Source organism: Mesoplodon mirus (assembly GCF_964341445.2).
Source record: "Mesoplodon mirus genome assembly, chromosome: 7".
NCBI classification, from domain to species: domain Eukaryota; kingdom Metazoa; phylum Chordata; class Mammalia; order Artiodactyla; family Ziphiidae; genus Mesoplodon; species Mesoplodon mirus.
In genome coordinates, this window is record NC_138983.1 from 95,985,119 (window position 1) to 96,008,536 (window position 23,418).

The following is a 23,418-nucleotide window of genomic DNA, read 5'->3' on the forward strand; positions in this document are numbered from 1 at the left end:
TATCCTGAAATAAACAGACTAAGGAGCAAATGAAAGGTATCTCTGCAGTTTACATCATCATCATCATCATCTAAGGAACGCTCATGTACCAACCACCCAAGTTAAGAAATTACTCAGCCACTTCCCCCCAGCATTTTTTTTTAATTTAATTAATTAATTTATTTATTTATGGCTGTGTTGGGTCTTCACTTCTGTGCGAGGGCTTTCTCCAGCTGCGGCGAGCAGGGGCCACTCTTCATCGCGGTGCGCGGGCCTCTAACCATCGCGGCCTCTCTTGTTGCGGAGCACAAGTTCCAGCCGCGCAGGCTCAGTAGTTGTGGCTCACGGGTCCAGCTGCTCCGTGGCATGTGGGATCTTCCCAGACCAGGGTTCGTACCTGTGTCCCCTGCATTGGCAGGCAGACTCTCAACCACTGCGCCACCAGGGAAGCCCCCCCCCCAGCATTTTAATGTGAAAACGTTCAAACCTACAGCAAAGCAAAAAGAATTCTACAGAGACAGCTCTCCTCCTAATTCTACCGCTAACACTTTGCTGTACTCTTTATTACATTTCTGTCTACCCATCCTTCTTGTCCTGCATTAATCCATCTTATTTTTTGGATGCATTTCAAAATAAATTGCACACATCTGTAGTCCTCCCCCTAAATGTTTTAGCACATATACCATTAACTAGAACTCAACATTTTTTGTCTCCTTCATGTAAAATGAACACAGAATGTGTATTAGTTATCATGATTGCATAACGAATTCTCCCCAAACATAGTAGCCTAAAGCAAAATCAAACATGTGTTATCATCTATACGGTTTCTGTGGGGTCAGGAATTTGGCAGCAGCTTAGCAGGATGGCTGTGGCTCAGGGTCCCTCGTAAGGCTGCAGTCATCTGAAGGCTTGACCTGGGCCAGAGGATCCACTTCGAACACGGGTGCTCACATGGGTGTCAACAGGAGGCCCCGGTTCCTCACCACATGGGCCTCCCCAGAGAGTGGCTCGAGCGTTCTCATGACACGGCAGCTGCTCCTCCTGAGCAAGTGATCCTGGAGGACAAGATGGAAATGGCAACATCTCTTGTGACTAAGCCTCAGAAGTCATGCTCTGTCATTGTTGCCATATCCTGATGGTTACCCAGGGAGTCACCCTCCAGTGTGGGAGAAGACTACACATGGGCCTGAAGACCAGGAGGCGGGGATTATCAGCAGTCATCTTGGAGGCCGGCTACCACAGCCTGCCCTCGGGTCCTCAATGATTCACACTCCTCCTCCTCTCTCCCGAGGCCCCCCAAAATCTCACCCCAGTAACAGCATCGGCTCAAATTCCAGAATCTCGTCTAAATCAAGTCCAGGTACAGATGGGGCTCATGGGTGTAGTACCTTATGTTCAGCTCATCAAGTACTACTTCCAGAAATCTGAAGACCTCTGAACAAAGGGTCTGTCCCTCACACACCCAGCACATATTGGTGGGACAGACATAGCATCACTGCTACATACACTCCTCTTGTTCCAAAAGAAGAAAAACAGGAAACACACAGGAGTCCCTGGCCCAAAGCAGTTCTGAAGTCCAGCTGGGAAAATATCGGCAGTTCCTTGACTGGGCTTCAGTCCAACTCTTGCCCAGAAATGACTTTCCAGGGCTCTTGGCTCTGCCCCTGGTCCGTGAGTTCCGCCTTCTGAGTCGTCCTCCCTTTCCTATGAAAGGTGTCCCATGGATGTGGCTGCATAGTTTTATAGCCTGCTTCCTGCCTGTAGAAGCTTGGGGGTCCAGACGCTTCTTTGACTTTTGTGGGTCTCTGTCAGTCTGAGTTGGCAGTGCTTCTTATTGGGGTTCATCCTATCAGGCAAAAACCACGCCCACAGACTTTTCTGTCACAAGCCCTTCCACCATGGGCTTCTGCAAAGACTGACAAAGGACAGAAGCTTCTTAGAAGCCCAGTTCTTTGACCGAAGGGTTCTCTTGGACACTGCCCTGGATCTGTATTCTTAACAAAGGATTTTACAACCACACCCTCAGCTTCTTCTCTGGACTGTGTTTTCTTGAGAGTGCCCTTGACTTGATCTTTGCCCAGAACCTGTTTCTTACATTTCATTTGCCACCTGGAGAGGCAGGGAATTTTCAAGCCCAGAACATTGCCCTGATTTAACAGCCCTTCCTTTAACTGTCTCTCCCCCTCACATTTCACTATAAGTAGCAAGAAGTAACCAGGCAGCACCTTCCAAGACTCTGTCTGGGACTCTCTTTAGCTTGACCACTTAGCCTCATCACAAACATTTTCTACCTTCCTCATGACCACAGGCAACGTGTTAGGAAACCTTCTGCCACCACCTAACAAGGATCCCTTAACCCCAGTAACATTTTCCTCACTTTCCTGGAACCCTTCCCTCACTGCCTCCTCAAAGGCCATCGGGCTTCTACTAAGACTATTCAGGCTTTCTCAAAGACTCTTGGCCAAAGTCCTCCAGCTTCTGGCCACTGTTCCATCCCAAACCACTCCACATTTTAGGGTTTTTGTTAAATTTTGCACCACTCCTGGTGCCCAAACCTGTATTTGCTACTTATTGTTGCATAACAAATTACTGCAGGATGTAATGGCCTAAAACAACAGTAAACATTTATTATCTCATAGCTTCTCTGAGGCAGGAAGTTGGGAATGGCTTAGCTGGGGGATTCTTGCTCAGGCTTGTCCATGAGGTGGCAGTAATGGTGGTGGCTGGGCTGTGGTCCTCTGGGGGCTTGTCTGGGGCTGGAGGACTCACCTCCAGGATGGGTCACTCCCATGGCTTTTGGTAAGAGGCCTCAGTTCTTCACTAAGTGCACCTCTCCATACGTTGCTTGAGCATCCTCAAGCTGCCAGCTCCTCCAGACAAGTGGTCTTAGCGAGTGAGGCAGAAGCTGCAATGTCTTTTAGGATCTAACCTCAGGAATCAAACTGTGTCATTTCTGCAATATCCTTGGTTACATAGAGAAGCTTTGTTACGGACTGAATTGCATTCCCCCAAAATTCATATGCTGAGGCCTCAATCCCAATATCACAGAATGTGACCATATTTGGAGATAGTGTATTGAAATAGATGAGTAAGTTCAAATGAGATGATTGGGTGGGCCCTAATCCAAGGGCTGGTGTCCTTGTAAGAAGAGAGAGAGAGACGCCAGGGATGCACGTGCACAGAGAAAAGGGCATGTGAGGACACAGCAGGAAGGTGGCCGTCTGCAAGCCAAGGAGAGAGGCCTAACCCTGCCCACACCTTGATCTTGGACTTCCAGCCTCCAGAACTGTGAGAAAATGAATTTCTTTTGTTAAGACCTCCTGTGGTGTTTTGTTATGGCAGCCCCAGCTAACTAATATAAAGTCCATCCAGTATTGGAGAGGATGATGCAAGGGTCTGAATACCAGGAGACAAGAATCAGTGGGGCCATCTTGGAGACTGGCTACCACACCCTGAAAGGTGTAGATCTTGAATGTGCACAACTATGTAACCCAAATTCCTATCAAGATATAGAACATTACCATCACCCCAGAAAGTTCCCTCATGTCCCTCCCCAGTCAATTCCCAGCCCCAGGCCCCAGAGGCACCCACTCTTCTGAATTCTTTTCCCGCCATGGATTAGATATTCCTGTTCTAGAATCTCAAGTACACAGAACCATGTAGTACATGTTCCTTTGTGGAAGGCTTTTTTCACTCAGCATAGTATTTCTGAGATTCATTCATTTTGTTGTATGCATCATGTTCTGTCTTATGAACATATATACAGGGTTTTTGGGTTTTTTTTTTTTAATGTGTCCTTTGGACACATGGCACATGGGCTGTTTCTTTTCTTTTTTTCACTCCGCCATTTAAATTTTTCCACTGTAATCACCGGTTTCTCCAGTGCCATGCTGAACTTGGGGCTTCTCTGAAGGACTTGGATTCCCCCTGGAGAAATGAAGGATGAGTCGTATGGCTTAGAGTCCCTCACATCTACCTGGGCTCTATCTCCTCAGCCTCTCAGCCAGGTCTCATGTTTCCAAACGTTTGCCCTCGTTTCCCTGACACTCTCGCCATCCTCAGAAAAGGACTTTCATCTTCCCGTGTCATGGGGAGTTCCTTTGTGTCTGGGCCTCTCTACTCCACGCTTCAGAGAAAACTCTGTGCTCCAGTCCTCCATGCTGTCTCTTGACAGAAAACACCTCTTTTTAAGGGTTCCGAGAAAGCTCTTTCCTCTCTTAGCAAAGCTGGGCTCTTCCAATTAAATTGGTTTACTGTTAGACTGTCACCTTGCTTTAGACTTGAAAAATTCTATTTGAAAACCCAAAGCCAAGGATTTATTTACTGCAGATCAGGTCAGGGTTTCTCAATCTTGGCACAGTGACAGGTGGGTCGCATAACTCCTTGTTGAAGGATCTGTCCTGTCCACTGTAGAGTGTTTAGCAGCATCCCTGACTCCTACCCACCAGAGATACCAGTAGCAACACCACCACCACCCCCCCTAACTGTGGTTCTCAAAAATGTCTCCAGACGTTGTCAAAAATCACAACGTCATTTTGCCTGGGGGAAAAATCACCCTGTTCTAGTTAATACTCATCCTTCCTGTACCACAAGGCAATAAAACGTCAGCTCCAAGGCCAAATCTTAATGGCAAGAGCTCATGGGAGGTGGGGAAGAATTACTGAGAAAAGAAAATATGTGGAGTGACTTATTAAAATAGCATCTTGATTCATATATATATATATTTTTTTTTTCACAATAATGGGATCATATGAACCTAACATAGGTAAACTTTTTTTTCTTTTTTTGGCCGTGCCGCTCAGCTTGCAGGATCTTTGTTCCCCAGCCAGGGATGGAACCTGTGCCCCCTGCAGTGGAAGCACAGAATCCTAATCACTGGACTGCCAAGGAATTCCCTACCCGATTTTTAAAATTCAATAATATGTCATAAACATCTTCCCACTTCAATACATTGACTGCATATTGGTTAAAAGCATAGGCTCTGAATCCAACAAACTTAGGTTCATCCCTTGACTCTACCACTTACCAGCTGTGTGTCCTTGAGCAGGTGACTTGACGTCTCTGTGCCTCATACCTCTCACGTATAAAATGGAGATGGGAATAATAATGCCTATCTCACTGGGTTGTTATGAAGACGAAATCGTATCCTGCCTGTAAGTGCTGAGCACAGCGCCAGGTGCATAGCGAACATTCAGTAAATATTAAAATATTTAATATTTTAATATTTAAATTTTAATATTTTAATAATTTTAATATTTAAATTTTAAATATTAAAATTTAAAAATTAAGTTATTACCTAACCATAATTGTTATTTAACTTTTATTTAAAACTTACAATGTCTGAAAGACACAGTTAAGGTGCACACATACTGCCCCTGCTGCAGACTGGTGATTATTGGAGCGCACCAGGACAGCTGGGGGTTGTTAAAATATTAAAGTAACTTCCCTGCCCTTTGGCCAACAGCTCATGCCCGAAAATTCTTAAAGTGCCTGCGTCCCCATATCCGCCGTCCCACCGCCCCAGCCCTCCCGACCCTCCCTGGGGCTTCTCCCCACTGGGACCTCCGAAGGATCCGGCAGCTAGAGTTAAGCCGGTTTGGTCATACATGGCCCTTAGGTTCTTTCTGATAAATAACAGTAGCCGGTAAAGAAGTTTGGGGCAGGTGAGGGGTAACTGCTCCAGCACCTCCCTGCCTGGGTGTAAGGAAAGCGAGTCTCAGAGCAAATTCTAGCCCCACAAAGACTTTCGGTAAGCACACCTTCCCTAATAAAGGGACCCCATCGATCAGCCTGTTCTGTAAGTTTGATGAAGTCCCCCCTCCGGCCATCATCTTGCGGGGAAGGGTCCCTCAAGACAGCCACAACAGGGTTGCAGAGGCAGCCAGAGTCACCCCTAGAGGTGGCATCAGATGCCAGAACTCTAAGCTGAGACTGGACAGGGGCCCATTTAGGGTCAGACCCCGTGGCCCTCCCTGGGGACACAGGCCAGGCAGTACCTTCCTCCAGTGGGAGCCGATTTCTTGAGGAATCTGAAAACAGATCAAGTCTTCCTCCTGAAAATTCAGTTTCCAAATTGAGATACACAATCAGTGTAAAATAAACCCCAGAGTTCAAAGGCTTCATGCCTCGAAGAAAAAGAATATAAAATATCTCCATATTTTTTGTCGATTACGTGTTGAAATGATGTTTTTTTAATGTATTGGGTTAAATCAAATTGATCATTAAAAAATTCATCTCTCCTTTTTACCTTTTTAATGCGACTACTAGAAAATTGAAAATTGCATTCTGTAGCTCCCTTTATTTCTCTATCAGGCACTGCTGCTATAGTCAGTTAGGACTTAGCTGCTCAGGATCCAAGAGAGTCAGATGGGGGCAGTGAGCTTCAAATAAAAGTTTTCTAATCATGGACCTAGTTGGGGAGGTGGAGGGAGAGAAAATGGGCAGCTGCTGAAGTTCCAGGCCCTTCTGTTCCTCGTGCCCCAGGAAACACTGTGGCCAGGGCTGCTCATTCAACACGCAAGGCTGTGCATTCTCCGGGCACCACAGGCCATCAGCTATGTCCACTAGAGGTTCTGGGGTCCACAAACAGGTTTGAGACCTGGCTGGGGGGCAGGAATCTTTGATTCTAAAATGCATAAATAAAAAAGGCAGAAGCAAAATGAATAAATGATGAATGTCCACAAACATGATAGTGCGTGCTTCATTCATCATTAATGTTAATACTCATTAAAGTTTCATCACCACTGAAAACAATTTGTTCAGCTTCTCACTTCACAGGAAGATAAGAATGTGCAGTGACTGTCCAGAAACCATAGTCACTTGGAAATTTAAAATACGCTGCTTGGGCCCAAGTGGTTTCACAAGTAGAATTATAGAAATCTTTACAAACGTTTCTACACCAAGAAAATGGTTTCTACACCATTCAGTGTTGATGTGAGTGAATTGCGAGATGTCTGATGTGATACAGAGTGGGGCCCCCAAACACAATGCCATATTCCCCGAAAGTCATATAAACAGGCCTTGTAATATTGGGGTAAATAAGAAAAAAATTAGGAAAGCTTAAATGTCTATCAAGTGGATCCTAGTTAAACACGTTTGGCACACTTGGACAATGGACCACAATGCTACCCTTGAAAAGGACCCAGTACAGCTTCAAATACTGACATGGGAAGATGTTTTTCATATTGTTAGCTGAAAAGTAAGCTGGATAAGAATCTCTGACATGTAAATGCATTTTTGTTTTTTGAAAAGATATGACTGCAATAAAAAATATATAGCTAATGTTTAGTGCTAAATGATCTACATGAGGGGTCAGCAAACTTTTCCTGTAAAGAGCCAGATAGTAAATACTTTAGGATTTGTGGGTCACATGGTCTGTGCTGCAACTAGTCAGCTCTGCCTTTGTAGCTGGGAAGCAGCCATAAATAATATGTAAATCAATCACTGTGGCTGTGTTGCAATAAAACTTTATTTACAAAAATAGGCAGAAGGCCAGATTTGGCCGCAGGGCCATAGTTTGCCAACCCCGGCTCTATATCATTATTCTATTTAATCTCCAGATAGCCCTTTATAGCGGAGACTATCAGTGATCCTAAATTATGGATGTGGAAACGAAGGCTTAGAAAGAGCAAATGACTTGCCCAAGGTCATCACCTCTTATGCGGCATAGAAAAATGTCTGGAAAGAGACACACCACAGTGCATCAGTGCAGTTAATGCTGGGGAAGAGAAATGAGGCAGCTCTTACCCTTTCCTGTCCTCCTGTAATGCTTTCAGTGCATAAGTCTCATGAATGTGAAGGTTAATCTGAAAATATTTTTTAAGACTTTGGGGAAACTCACAGTCTCCTCTGCATTCTCTGTTGATCTTGTGTGTTAGTGTGGACCAACGCGGCGGAACTGTCGGAACAATCAGTGGCCGAGGAAATTCCTGGGGCAGAGCCCTACAGAGAAATTTTTGTGGACCAGGACCTGGCCCAGTATGATAAGGTGAGGGGTCTCGGGGAAGCACAGAGCTACAGCAGCAAGAGGGACCATGGAGAGATTGCCACTGCCTCTTGTTCTCTGTGTCTCAAGGACCGTCCCTTTTTCCTACTTCCAAGAAACCACCTCTTCCTCCCAAGACATTCAGCCAGGTTTGGCCACTGCTCATTTTATCCCAAATAACATCTACAACTACAAGGTACTGAGCACCTACTGTGTGCTGGGCCATGTCCTGTGCACTTGACATTTATTACCTCGTTAATCTTCACCATCTTCAAAATAGATTTTATCACCCTCACTTTGCAGATGAGGAAACTGAAGCTCAGAGAGGTTCAGTGATGTGTTCACGGCTGCCCAATGCAAGGAGCAGTGTTAGGATTCAAAGCGAGGTCTGGTTAGCTTCTCAGCGGGTACTTCTAACTCCCACACAGTAATCACTTGGTCAACCTTCAGTGATGGGACAGTGACGCAAAAACACGTTCCTAGCAGGAGGAATTGAGCCCTGAAGTCAGGGAGGCCTGGGCCAAGAGACTCGTTAAAGAACCAGAGAGGTTTAAAGCAGGGATGCGAGCAGAACAGGTGGATTCAAGCCATCCTGGGAAGGGCCCAGGTCAATTTCTCCCCACTTAGACACGACTCGAAAGTTACTCTAAAAGAAGCAGTCTATAATATCTCACTTTCCTTCAGGGCCAGGGCCTGCTCCTGCAGCAATTCTCAGAGTTTGTGAGGAGCAGACCTACCTGGGGTTCTTGTCAGACACGGAAATCCAAACCTTCAGGAGGCAGGGGGTTCCAACCAGGCATCCTGGGACCAGACTCTGAAAAATGTTGCAGAAAGGCGAGAAGCCACACTCAGATTCTGTATTTATCGCTGTGTAACAAGCCATCCCAAAACTTAGCGGCTTCCAACAGCAATTCATTATTCCCCAGAATCTATGGGTTGACCTGGAAGGTTCCTTTGCTCGCGTCCTCTGGCCTCACTCATGCGGCCTCAGTCAGCCGCTGGCTTGGCCAGTTTGGTGGTCGGTCTCCATTGGCCTCCTTCCCACATCTAGGGCCTCAGCCAGGACGCCTGGACTGGTGCGCCCCTTTGTGCATGTGGTTTTTCATCACAGCACGGTGGTCTCGGGGTTCCCAGGGGGCCAGAGCAGAAGCTGCACAGCCTGTAAGAACTTGCCTGGAGATCATGCAGCATCACTTCCACTCCATTCCATTGGTTAAAGCAAGTCACGGGGCCAGCCCAGACTAGAGGGTGGGGAAATAGACTGGATGGCAAAACTGCAAAGTATTTGTTGCCATTTTTCAACCTGCCTCAATTTTAACTCGGAAATATAGTGCAACCACTATAATTTTTTCTATTTATAGAAAATGTTTATAAGCCATTTATCATTTTTTCTATTTATAATAGAAAGAATTCTTTCTCTTTATAAGTCGTTTATACCCTGACTTGCCAGGACTCCTTCAAGTGACAATAAACAAATTAGCTTGAGGGGGAGCATCGATTAGCTCAACTTATTGGAAAATTTAAAGGGCCACTAGCTTCAGGTATGGCTAGATCCAGGAGCTTGAATAATGTCATCAGAACACCTCCCCACTACCAACCTCTCCCCTCTGTTTCCCTCAGAGTCTGGCTTTCTACATGAGGCTGGCTTTGTGTGTCAGAAAAGACAAACTCAGGCAAACAAGCCTACATATTTAAAGTTTATGATCCAAAAGAAGGCAAGATGCTCTCCCTCTGTAATCGATGTGTGAAATCTCTGATTGACCAGCTTGGGCCACATGCACATGGGGAGGCGGGACAGGAAGGAGCAGGGCACATGACTGACAATCCTACCCAGACCCCATGGAAGGAGGAACGCTCCCTCCAGAAGGGCAAGGGGACCCTCACCAGGAAAGCAGAACCCACAGCTGTCCACTGCCCTCTGCAAACTTCTTATATTCCAGCACTGGCACGGGGCCTGGCACTTAGTTGCTGCCCGATGAATGTTTGTTGCATGAGAAATGAATAAGCACCTGGCTGATCATAACAGGGTGAAACAGGGGAAACTGCCCAGGAGTAGGGAATATGTCTGATGCTCTCTCTTGAAGTTTTGCCACCAACTTTCACAAGGACCCAAAGGAAGGCCCCTGGCAGCAGCTGGCAATGTCAGACAGGCTTTCTCATGAGCGAGACCCTGTCCTGCCCCAGGTCACGGAGCTAGCAGGTCGTGAGGCTGACTGGACGGCTCTCCTGGGAATGAGCTGGCCCAGAAATTGCCCGTTTACCTCCTCCCGTGACTGCTTTGGAAAAGGCCTCTGGGGAATTTTTTCTTCTTCTTCTTCTTCTTCTTCAGTTTTTCTGACATTTTATTGATAACGTCTGGTGAGAAGTTTGGGGGAATTTTTTTTTCCTTTTTTGGAAAACCTAACCAATTCTTTGGCTGCAGAGCTTTTTCACTGGAGAGATGGAGGACAGGGTTAATTATACCTGTGGGTACAGTCTACCAGCAATTTTGTTTTTCCAGCCGAAAGTTGACATGAGCCCATGCAAATAAATCACTATTCCTGTCTCATTTACTTTCCAGATTGAGTTACCTGGAAAAAATTCATACATGAATAGCCAAAAGAGGCAGGAAATATTAGAAGAGAGGAAAGGGAAAACAAATAGTTCAGAATGTTTTAAGTTAAAACAAATAACCCTCATTATAGGCAGAAAGTGGTCATACAGAATGTTGTTTTCCTAAGTACCTTTCCTAGGTCCCCAGTGTGCTAGGCTGTATATTATAAATGAAATCATTCTAAGTAAACTTTCTAGCAACAAATGTTCCCAAGTGGGATGGTTGTTCTTAATATGAAAGTCTAATTCTCGGGGAAAGGAAAGTTTCCGTACCTGTGAGGTACAGACATCCATTACAGGAGTCTATATACAAGTACCTCATTTTAACCCAATTCTTGTCTCTATGAGATTTTCGAAGTGACAGAGATAGCCTTGAAAGTCTGCTTTTTCCCTCCCTGCCTGCCCTCACCTTCCCAAAGAATGATACCATATTTTTCCTGTCTTTCTTTAAATGGGCTCAGCCTTACATCCAGACCCACACCTAGTAAATTTCCCATCTGTCCTCCACCCAGGATGAAATAATTCTGCTGCTGGGAAAAGAAGTCAGCCGTCTCTCCGATTTTGAACTTGAATCTAAATACAAAGACACCGTGATAGCAAGCCTGCAGAACCAAGTGGCCAACCTGAGGCAGAAGCTGTTGGAAACAGCCACCTCCAGGCAGAAGGAGAGGGTGATCCCGCCCAAGTTTCAGGTTCTGCATGAAGAGGACGATGCCCAACAGAGAGAGATCCAGAGCTTGAAAAACCAGGTAGGGCTCAGAGACAAGTGGGTCGGGGCCTTGGGGTCACAACACAGGGTGACAGCTCTCAGGTAGAGCCTGGGGGGAGCCACCTGGGTAGTTAGAAATGGGCAGTCAGCACAGCATGATGAAGAGTGCAGATCCAGGGAGTGGAGGGTTGGCAAGTTTCTAGCCTTGTAAGAACAATATTAGATTTGATTAAGTGCCTACCATGTTCAGGCCCCGGTGCAGGTGCTTTGGGTGCATTAGCTTATTTATTTATTTATTTACTTATTTAATGTATTTATTTATGGCTGCATTGGGTCTTCGTTGCTGTGCACGGGCTTTCTCTAGTTGCAGTGAGTAGGGGCTACTCTTCACTGCGGTGCGTGGGCTTCTCATTTCAGTGGCTTCTCTTGCTGCAGAGCATGGGCTCTAGGCACGTGGGCTTCAGTAGTTGCAGCATGAGGGCTTCAGTAGCTGTGGCTCACGGACTCTAGAGTGCAGGCTCAGTAGTTGTGGCCCACGGGCATAGTTTCTCCACAGCATGTGGGATCTTCCTGGACCAGGGCTCGAACTCGTGTCCCCTGCATTGGCAGGCAGATTCTTAACCACTGCACCATGAGGGAAGTCCCCTCATTAGCTATTTAAACCTCAGTCTTCTGGCAGATGCCATTCTACAGATGAGGAGACTGAGGCACGCTCAGAGATGCCCAGGAGCTTGTTACAGCTTGCACAGCAAGTGAGAGGCAGTGATGTGATTTGGGCTCAGCTCTGCCACCTTGTACACCTCATGCTTTCACACCCACTTTGCATTTCCGCCCAACTCCTGTCGCTTCAGTGACCACTTCTCACACCCACCCGGACCCAGCCAGAAAGAGCTGGAGATGGGGAGAAGGAACCCCACAGTGTTCCAAACACTGAGGCCTTTATCAAACCCTGAAGGCAGCTGCTGGTTCATTTACAGGGAATTTCACCAAAAATTCTCCACCCAGAATATTTGGATTTACCAGTCAACTTCCTTCCTCCTGAAACTAAATCCAAAAAAAAAAAAAAAAAAAAAAAAAAATTTAAGTTTTAAAGAACTACTTTAAAATTGGCCACTGATCTTGTTCATAAATTATATCTCAACAAAGTTGATAAAAAAGCAATTGGTCATTGATGAATTTTGGCCTCAGTGCATAATTCTGCTTAAAACCGTAGTCAGATTTGGTTCAACATGGTGGAGTAGAAGGACATGTTCTCACTCCCTCTTTCGAGAACACTGGAATCACAACTAACTGCTGAACAATCATCGACAGGAAGACACTGGAGCTCACCAAAAAGATACCCCACATGCAAAGACAAAGGAGAAGGGAGAAGGCGCAAAGAGACAGTAGGAGGGGCGCAATCCCCATAAAATCAAATCCCATAACTGCTGGGTGGGTGACTCACAAACTGGAGAACACTTATACCACAGAAGTCCACCCACTGGAGTGAAGGTTCTGAGCTCAACATCGGGCTTCCCAACCTGGGGGTCTGGCAATGGGAGGAGGAATTCCTAGAGAATCAGACTTTGAAGGCTAGTGGGATTTGATTGCAGGACTTTGGCAGGACTGGGGGAAAGAGAGATTCCACTCTTGGAGGGCACACACAAAGTAGTGTGTGCATTGGGACCCAGGGGAAGGAGCAGTGACCCCCATAGGAGACTGAACCAGACCTACCTGCTAGTGTTGGAGGGTCTCCTGCAGAGGCGGGGGGCAGCTGTGGCTCACCAAGGGACAAGGACACTGGCAGCAGAAGTTCTGGGAAGTATTCCTTGGCATGAGCCCTCCCAGAGTATGCCATTAACCCCACCAAAGAGCCCGGGTAGGCTCCAGTGTTGGGTCACCTCAGGCCAAACAACTAACAGGGAGGGAAACCAACCCACCCATCAGCAGACAAGCAGATTAAAGTTTTACTGAGCTCTGCCCACCATTGCAAGAGCCAGCTCTACCCAGCACCAGTCCCTCCCATCAGGAAACTTCCACAAGCCTCTTAGATAGCCTCATCTACCAGAGGGCAGACAGCAGCAGCAAGAAGAACTACAATCCTGCAGCCTGTGGAACAAAAACCATATCCACAGAAAGACAGCGAAGATGAAAAGGCAGGGGGCTATGTAACAGATGAAGGAACAAGATAAAACCCCAGAAAAACAACTAAATGAAATGGAGAGAGGCAATCTTCCAGAAAAAGAATTCAGAATAATGATAGTGAAGATGATCCTGGACCTCAGAAAAAGAATGGAGGCAAAGATCCAGAAGATGCAAGAAACGTTTAACAAAGATCTAGAAGAATTCAAGAACAAACAAACAGAGATGAAGAATACAATAACTGAAAAAAAAATACACTAGAAGGAATCAATAGAATAACTGAGGCAAAAGAACGGATAAGTGACCTGGAATACAGAATGGTGGAATTCACTGCTGCGGAACAGAATAAAGATAAAAGAATGAAAAGAAATGAAGACAGCTTAAGAGACCTCGGGGACAACATTAAACACAACAACGTTCACATTATACGGGTCCCAGAAGGAGAAGAGAGAGAGACAGGACCCGAGAAGATATTGAAGAGATTATAGTCAAAAACTTCCCTAACATCGGAAAGGAAATAGCCACCCAAGTCCAGGAAGCATAGAGAGTCCCATACAGGAGAAACCCAAGGAGAAACACACCGAGACACATAGTAATCAACTTGGCAAAAATTAAAGAAAAATTATTGACAGCAGCAAGGGAAAAATGACAAATAACATACAAGGGAACTCCCAGAAGGTTACCAGCTGATTTCTCAGCAGAAAGTCTACAAGCCAGAAGGGAGTGGCATGATATACTTAAAGTGATGAAAGGGAAGAACCTACAACCAAGATTACTCTACCCAGCAAGGATCTCATTGAGATTCGATGGAGAAATCAAAAGCTTTACAGACAAGCAAAAGATAAGAGAATTGAGCACCACCAAACCAGCTCTACAACAAATGTTAAAGGAACTTCTGTAAGTGGGAAACACAAGAGAAGAAAAGGACCTACAAAAACAAACCCAAAACAATTAAGAAAATGGTCATAGGAACATACATATCGATAATTACCTTAAACGCGAATGGATTAAATGCTCCAACCAAAAGACACAGGGTTGCTGAAAGGATACAAAAACAAGAACCATCTATATGCTGTCTACAGGAGACCCACTTCAGACCTAGGGACACATACAGACTGAAAGTGAGGGGATGGAAAAAGATATTCCATGCAAATGGAAATCAAAGGAAAGCTGGAGTAGCAATACTCATATCAGATAAATTAGACTTTAAAATAAAGAATGTTACAAGAGACAAGGAAGGACACTACGTAATGATCAAGGGATCAATCCAAGAAGAAGATGTAACAATTATAAATATATATGCACCCAGCATAGCAGCACCTCAATACATAAGGCAACTGCTAACAGCTCTAAAAGAGGAAATCAACAGTAACACAATAATAGTGGGGGACTTGAACACCTCACTTACACCAATGGACAGATCATCCAAAGAGAAAATTAATAAGGAAACACAAGCTTTAAATGACACAATAGACCAGATAGATTTAATTGATATTTGTAGGACATTCCGTCCAAAAACAGCAGATTGCACTTTCTTCTCAAGTGCGCATGGAACATTTTCCAGGATAGATCACGTCTTGGGTCAAAAATCAAGCCTCAGGAAATTTAAGAAAATTAAAATCATATCAAGCATCTTTTCTGACCACAACGCTATGAGATTAGAAATGAATTACAGGGAAAAACCTGTAAAAAACACAAACACACGGAGGCTAAACAGTACGTTACTAAATAACCAAGAGATCACTGAAGAAATCAAAGAGGAAATCAAAAAATACCTTGAGACAAATGACAATGAAAACACGACGATCCAAAACCTATGGGATGCAGCAAAAGCATCCCATAGATTTAGAGGGAAGTTTATAGCTATAGAAGCCCACCTCAAGAAACAAGCAAAATCTCAAATAAACAATCTAACGTTACACCTAAAGGAACTAGAGAAAGAAGAACAAACAAAACCCAAAGTGAGCAGAAGGAAAGAAATCATAAAGATCAGAGCAGAAATAAATGAAATAGAAACAAAGAAAACAATAGCAAAGATCAATAAAACTAAAAGCTGGTTCTTTGAGAAGTTAAACAAAATTGATAAACCATTAGCCAGACTCATCAAGAAAAAGAGGGAGAGGACTCAAATCAATAAAATTAGAAAGGAAAAAGAAGTTACAACAGACACCGCAGAAATACAAAGCATCCTAAGAGACAACTACAAGCAACTCTATGCCAATAAAATGGACAACCTAGAAGACATGAACAAATTCTTAGAAAGTTATAACCTTTCAAGACTGAACCAGGAAGAAATAGAAAATATGAACAGACCAATCACAAGTAATGGAATTGAAACTGTGATTAAAAATCTTCCAACAAACAGAAGTCCAGGACCAGAAGGCTTCACAGGTGAATTCTATCAAACATTTAGAGACGAGCTAACACCCATCCTTCTCAAACTCTTCCAAAAAATTGCAGAGGAAGGAACACTCCCAAACTCATTCTCTGAGGCCACCATCACCCTGATACCAAAACCAGACAAAGATACTACAAAAAAAGAAAATTACAGACCAATATGACTGATGAATATAGATGCAAAAATCTTCAACAAAATACTAGCAAACAGAATCCAACAACACATTAAAAGGATCATACACCATGATCAAGTGGGATTTATCCCAGAGAGGCAAGGATTCTTCAATATATGCAAATCAATCAATGTGATACACGATATTAACAAATTGAAAAAGAAAAACCATATGATCATCTCAATGGATGCAGAAAACACTTTTGACAAAATTCAACTCTGATTTATGATAAAAACTCTCCAGAAAGTGGGCATAGAGGGAACCTACTTCACCATAGTAAAGGCCATATATGACAAAGCCACAGCAAACATCATTCTCAATGGTGAAAAACTGAAAGCATTTCCTCTAAGATCAGGAACAAGACAAGGATGTCCACTCTCACTACTATTCTTCAACATAGTTTTGGAAGTCCTAGCCACAGCAATCAGTGAAGAAAAAGCAATAAAAGGAATCCAAATTGAAAAAGAAGAAGTAAAACTGTCACTGTTTGCAGATGACAGGATACTATACAGAGAGAATCCTAAAGATGGCACCAGAAAACTACTAGAGCTAATCAGTGAACTTGGTCAAGTTGCAGGACACAAAATGAATGCACAGAAATCTCTTGCATTCCTATACACTAATGATGAAAAATCTGAAAGAGAAATTAAGGAAACACTCCCATGTACCACTGCAACCAAAAAATACAATACCTAGGAATAAACCTACCTAGGGAGACAAAGACCTGTATGCAGAAAACTGTAAGACACTGATGAAAGAAATTAAAGATGATAGCAACAGATGGAGAGATATACCACGTTCTTGGATTGGAAGAATCAAAATTGTGAAAATGGCTATACTACCCAAAGCAATCTACAGATTCAATGCAATCCCTATCAAATTACCAATGGCATTTTTTACAGAACTGGAACAAAAAAGCTTAAAATTTGTGTGGAGACACAAAAGACCCCGAATAGCCAAATCAGTCTTGAGGGGAAAAAACGGAGATGGAGGAATCAGACTCCCTAAGTTCAGCCTATACTACAAAGCCACAGTAATCAAGACAATATGGTACTGGCACAAAAACAGAAATATAGGTCAATGGAACTGGATAGAAACCCCAGAGATAAACCCACACACCTATGGTCAACTAATCTATGACAAAGGAGGCAAGGATATACAGTGGAGAAAAGACAGTCTCTTCAATAAGTGGTGCTGGGAAAACTGGACAGCTACATGTAAAAGAATGAAATTAGAACACTCCCTAACGCCATACACAAAAATAAACTCAAAACGGATTAGAGACCTAAATGTAAGACCAGACACTCTAAAATTCTTAGAGGAAAACATAGGAAGAACACTCTTTGACATAAATCACAGCAAGATATTTTTTGATCCACTTCCTAGAGTAATGGAAATAAATACCAAAATAAACAAATGGGACCTAATGAAACTTCAAAGCTTTTGCACAGCAAAGGAAACCATAAACAAGATGAAAAGACAACCCTCAGAATGGGAGAAAATATTTGCAAAGGAAGCAACTGACAAATGATTAATTTCCAAAATATATAAACAGCTCATGCAGCTCAATATTAAAAAAACAAACAACCCAATCCAAAAATGGGCAGAAAACCTAAATAGACATTTCTCCAAAGAAGATATACCGCTGGCCAAGAAGCACATGAAAAGCTGCTCAACATCATTAATTATTAGAGAAATGCAAATCAAAACTACAATGAGGTATCACCTCACACCAGTTAGAATGGGCATCATCAGAAAATCTACAAACAACAAATGCTGGAGACGGTGTGGAGAAAAGGGGACCGTCTTGCACTGTTGGTGGGAATGTAAATTGATACAGCCACTATGGAGAACAGTATGGAGGTTCCTTAAAAAACTAAAAATAGAATTACCATAGGACCCAGCAATCCCACTACTGGGCATATACCCAGAGAAAACCATAATTCAAAAAGCCACATGCACCCCAATGTTCATTGCAGTACTATTTACAATAGCCAGATCATGGAAGCAACCTAAATGCCCATCAACAGACGAATGGTTAAAGAGGAAATGGTACATATGTACAATGGAATATTACTCAGCCATGAAAAGGAACAAAATTGGGTTATTTGTAGAGACGTGGATGCATCTAGAGACTGCCATACAGAGTGAAGTAAGTCAGAAAGAGAAGAACAAATATCATATATTAACACATATATTTGGAACCTAGAAAAATGGTAAAGATGAACCAGTTTGCAGAGCAGAAATGGAGACACACATGTAGAGAACAAACGTATGGACACCAAGGGGGGAAAGCGGCAGGGGGTGGGGATGGTGGTATGATGAATTGAGAGATTGGGATTTACATGTATACACTGATGTGTATAAAATGGGTGACTAATAAGAAAAGTATAAATAAATAAATAAACATTTAAAAAAAGAGAGAGAGAGAAAAAAAAAAAAACCGTAGTCAGTGCTTGGGGGCCTTTGTTCTCTTGTGCTCTGTTTACTGTCTTTCCCTTCTGTAACCGATTCTAGGTACACAGTTTCAGTCCTAGAAATGGTGCTCTAGAAAGGACACAGATTGTGTATGGTGAACCTAGGAGATTCTAGCAGGAAACTGTAAGCTCCATGAAGGCAAAGGTTGGGCCCAGTAACCTTCTAGAACTCTGTTAGGACTGTGGCTGTTTGTTTGTTCTTTATTCATCCATCCGTCCATTAATCCAAAGAAATATTTTGGGGGGCCTATCCTGTGCCATGCCCTCTTCCAGGCTCTGAGAATTCAGCAGAGAACAAGACAGACATGATCCTTCCCCCTGTTATGCTCTAGTGAGGGAGACAGAATAAACAAGTCAACAAATACATGCTCTAATATTTAAATGAACTCATGACTCTCCTTCAAACCTGGTTTTCAAAAAACAATGAAAGTAACAGGTCCTGTAGGAATTATTAGTGCAAACAGCTACCTTGACATGTAGCTGACACATTAATGAGCATCTTTTTCTTGAACTGAACCCAATTTTGCTGAAATATTCCTTTCAGTTATTCTCCCATTTCAGAGCTTTCCTGAGAAAATGACATGTCTTTTTCAGGTACATGGACGAGGCTGAATTATTCCCACATACCTTTTTTTTTTTTTGGCCGTACCACGCGGCTTGCAGGATCTTAGTTCCCTGACCAGGGATCAAACCCAGGCCTCCAGCAGTGGAAGCACAGAGTCCTAACCACTGGACTGCCAGGGAATTCCCCACATACCTTTTTTTAAATAATTGAAATATATTTGACATAGAATATTATATAATTTCCACATAGCTTTGAATATCTGCCGGTCCCAATTTGAGTTTTATTTAAAGTGGCTGCCGATATCTGGGGGAAAAAATGTTTTTGTACAAAGAAATTATCTAGAAATAATTACACTGATGCATCATGCTCTTGCCACCCCTACCCCTGGAGCTTCACTTATAACTGAAGAAGAATATTTTATAGCAAGGCATATATGAACCCGAGGCTCCATTGGTTTGAACTCAAATCGAGTTTCATCCACTGACATTTTAGTTTCTTAAGTATTCTACTGCCTGCAGAGCATTCCACCAGAAGTGTAAGCCACATGGCAGGTTGATTTATGGTTCTGATTACTTTATGTGTTTTCCCTGGTCCCCGAAGGTGTGTGCATAATGATTTGCTCTCAGAGATCTTCGATCCGCTACAATATCACTAGAAAATTCTTACCTCCATGTGCTCTTATACGCCTGTGCTAATTAGAAGCCAAATTATCATCCTGAAACAATCACTCCTCCTAGCACTCTTAACTTTCTTATGATTCAGTGCCCATTTTATTACACAGCTTAACAGACATTAAACATCTTGGAATTTATGCCATTACAGACAATATGGATATTTACTTTGATAGTAAAAGTATCAAAGAGGTTTGAAGACTCTTTGGAGTTTTCCAGCAATCCAAAATCCTAAAACTCTGACACTCAGATTGAAATATTTTCAATCTGTCAAAACCACTGGAGTCTTAGAGGGGAACGTATGTTTTCCCTTCTGGAAGTTTGTCTCTGTGTGTTCTATCTCTGGTATCATGCAAATAAAAGCATTAAGCTGAGAAGAGCTTACAAACACTTTCAGTGTTCCAAGGACCTTTTATGGAAAAGTTGTAGTTCCCCCCAACAGAGAAAAGTAAGATGTGAAAGAATTTTTTCACTCAAAGTTTCCAAAGCACAAACATGCAAAAGTATAGCCTTGGGGAGAGTGGGGGTCAGAGTGACCTGTGTCCCCGCAACTTCTAGCATAGACCCCCCCCCAATAATGTCTCAGGTGCCCCAGGGAAAAAGTAAGTGTAACTGCCCCAAATGTCCTAGACTCTGAACCATGATGGTGTATGAAACGAGTCAGAAAACTTGTGAGACCTTGACGGTTCTGTTAATTCTACCAGAGTAATAATGACAAGATTTCCAAGGACACAAACCAAGACCAAAGGCTGTGAGCGCCATCTGGTGGCCATATCAGCACGCCCGAACTCCATTACCTGGGCATGCCCACCACCTCCCCCCAATCTTTTTTTTTTTTTTTTTTTTTTTTTTAGTGTGATGCCCGCAACCTGGTCTGATGGTAAACAGGGAAATTCCTGTATTTCTTCTTTTGGAGGGATTATTTTTATTTAAGATACTGAATCTCTATTTACTCTTATAACAGTTATTTTTAATTTAATGCACGTTTTTAAGTTTAAAAAGGGAGCTGCTTCTACGAAAAATGCTAAGAAATTATAGTGGGGCTAGCCAAGAGACATGGGAAAAATAGTGAAAGTGGTATATGAATGACTGAAGTTTAGGAACTCTCTTCGGGTGGGGTTGCTAGAAAAAGTAAGGACACCCAGTTAAATTTGAATTTTAGAATTTCGTTTTAGTGTGTGTCCCAAATATTGCATGGGACACATTTGCACTAAAATATTATTCATTATCTGAAATCCTATTTTAAGTGAACATCCTTTTTTCCTCCCCTAAATCTGGCAACCTTACCTTAGGAGAACAAAGAAATTGCACCCAGGACTTCCCTGGTGGCACAGTGGTTAGGAATCCACCTGCCAGTGCAGGGGACACGGGCTCGAGCCCTGGTCGGGGAAGATCCCACATGCCGCGGAGAATCTAAGCCCGTGCGCCACAACTACTGAGTCCCTCGTGCCACAACTACTGAAGCCCGTGTACTTACAGCCCATGCTCTGCAACAAGAGAAGGCGCTGCAATAAGCCTGTGCACCGCAACAAAGACCCAACGCAACCAAAAATAAATAAATTTATTTTTAAAAAAAGAAAAGAAACTGCACCCTTCTCCTTGTCACTTCCATTTTGATCTATCAGAATAAGCTAGTGGGGCTTCCCTTGTGGTGCAGTGGTTGAGAGTCCGCTTGCCGATGCAGAGGACGCAGGTTCGTGCCCCGGTTCGGGAAGATCCCACATTCCGCAGAGCGGCTGGGCCCGTGGGCCATGGTCGCTGAGCCTGTGCGTCCGGAGCCTGCGCCCCACAACGGGAGAGGCCACAACAGTGAGAGGCCCGCGTACTGCAAAAAAAAAAAAAAAGAAAAGCAAAACAAGCTAGCTCTTGTCCTGTCTACGGATTGCGTGGCATTTATGCCCCAGTAAACGGGTCCCTGTGGGAGTACTGAGGCCTGACATCTGAAAAATCACAGGGCAAAGGCCCACAGTGCACCTTGAGGTGGGAAAGTCCTGGCCACTCAGAACAAGCAGTCTGGCCACATCAGACCGAGAGGGAGGGGGTTCTGGGCCCAGCTCTCTTTCCCGGCCTCTCGGGTACCTGCTCTGTGGAGGCCGAGGCCTGGCAGCTACTTTCGGGCCCTTACCAACGTTGCATTTGATGGAGAGCCTTCCGCACCCCACGTGTAGACCTAGACCCCTGGAGAGGGACCGGCCCTTGAGGGGGCTCTGATCCATGGATTTAGAGGGTGCTCACAGCAGCCATAGATAGAGCCGGCCTGTGGTGCTCCCACCCACGATTCCTGTATTTCCTCTTTTTTTTTTTTTTTTTTTTTGTGGTACGCATGCCTCTCACTGTTGTGGTCTCTCCTAGTGCGGAGCACAGGCTCCGGACGCGCAGGCTCAGGGGCCATGGCTACGGGCCCAGCCGCTCCGCGGCGTGTGGTATCTTCCCAGACCGGGACATGAACACGTGTCCCCTGCATCAGCAGGCAGACTCTCAACCACTGCACCACCAAGGAAGCCCTTGTATTTCCTCTTAATAACAACCACACTGGCGTTTAAGTGAGCCTGGCAAGGCTTACAAATGCACACATAAAGATTACCAACTATCTTCCCCAGAGACGCACGAGGGAAGCTGAAGCTAAAACACCCCGTGAGGGCTTACCTGGTGGCGCAGTGGTTGAGAGTCCGCCTGCCGATGCAGGGGACATGGGTTCGTGCCCCGGTCTGGGAAGATCCCACATGCCATGGAGCGGCTGGGCCCGTGAGCCATGGCCGCTGAGCCTGCGCGTCCGGAGCCTGTGCTCCACAAAGGGAGAGGCCACAACAGTGAGAGGCCCGCGTGCCGCAAAAAAAAAAAAAAGAAAACAAAAAAAACACCCCGTGGTAGGTAGAGGAGAGGACCGTCACAGCTCATCCCCCTGTGCCGTGTGCCAGGCATGATCTGAGCACTTGTACACATGTTAACTTATTAAAATACTTCTAACAATCCTATCAGGTTGGGACTACCATCACCCCGCATACAGACTGAACAAAAGGAAACAGAATATGGTGTCCTCCTTGTGTTCACAAAGCCCATTAACTGGCAGAGGCAGGACTTGAAGGCCACAGTCCGGCTCCCGAGTCCATGCCATGCTTTACAGCCTCCAACTTCTCACGCTCATTCCTAGAGCCACCTGGGAAGGAGGAACCAGGCAACTAAAGACTGGGTTTGAATCAGACTCCACGTCTGACCAGCCACGTGATGCCGAGCAGGGGGCCTCGCCTCTCTGAGTCTCAACCTGGCTCCCTTGCAAAATGGGCACATTAATGGGAACGTCAGCCTTCAGCAACGCTGTGACGAGTATCAGTGTAGCATGTGTGAACGGGCTTTGTAAACTCTGGAGTGTTCTGTGAGGTATAAACTACCCTCTATTCTCATTAGAGGGAATTCATTTCATAACCTGCTCCCGGCTCTTGAACTTTGCTGTGCATCCAGTCAGTGCTGGATGATCTGGAACCAACAGCTGGTCTATTTATGGCTGAAAATCCACAGGTCATAGGAAGACAGCAGCACTGGAGCCCCTGGGTGGCCACAAAGATAAGGTCCGTGTCTCGAGGACCGATGACATGGTGGTCACTGAAGGAACAGGCCCCCTCCTGCCCCTTCCACTAGTGACAACGGAAAACCTTGGTTTCCCCAACACCCCGATCCAAGATCAACCCGACTCTTTGCCCAACGTTGGAGAAGTACCGGCGTATCCTGCAGGCCTGGCTGGCCCCCTCTGAC

At 44.5% G+C, this 23,418-nt stretch overlaps 1 protein-coding gene across 1 annotated transcript in view; it reads left to right on the forward strand.

Annotated features, from left to right (window-relative positions):
- LOC309808893 (forkhead-associated domain-containing protein 1-like) overlaps positions 1–23,418 on the forward strand; it is a gene marked incomplete at both ends in the record, with an annotated part of 407,547 nt that overhangs the window by 35,521 nt on the left and 348,608 nt on the right. The window contains 2 exons of the mRNA XM_082629465.1: positions 7,857–7,966; positions 11,068–11,304. Coding sequence (XP_082485591.1) covers positions 7,857–7,966; positions 11,068–11,304 — 347 coding nt within the window. The remainder of the gene's footprint in view (positions 1–7,856; positions 7,967–11,067; positions 11,305–23,418) is intronic.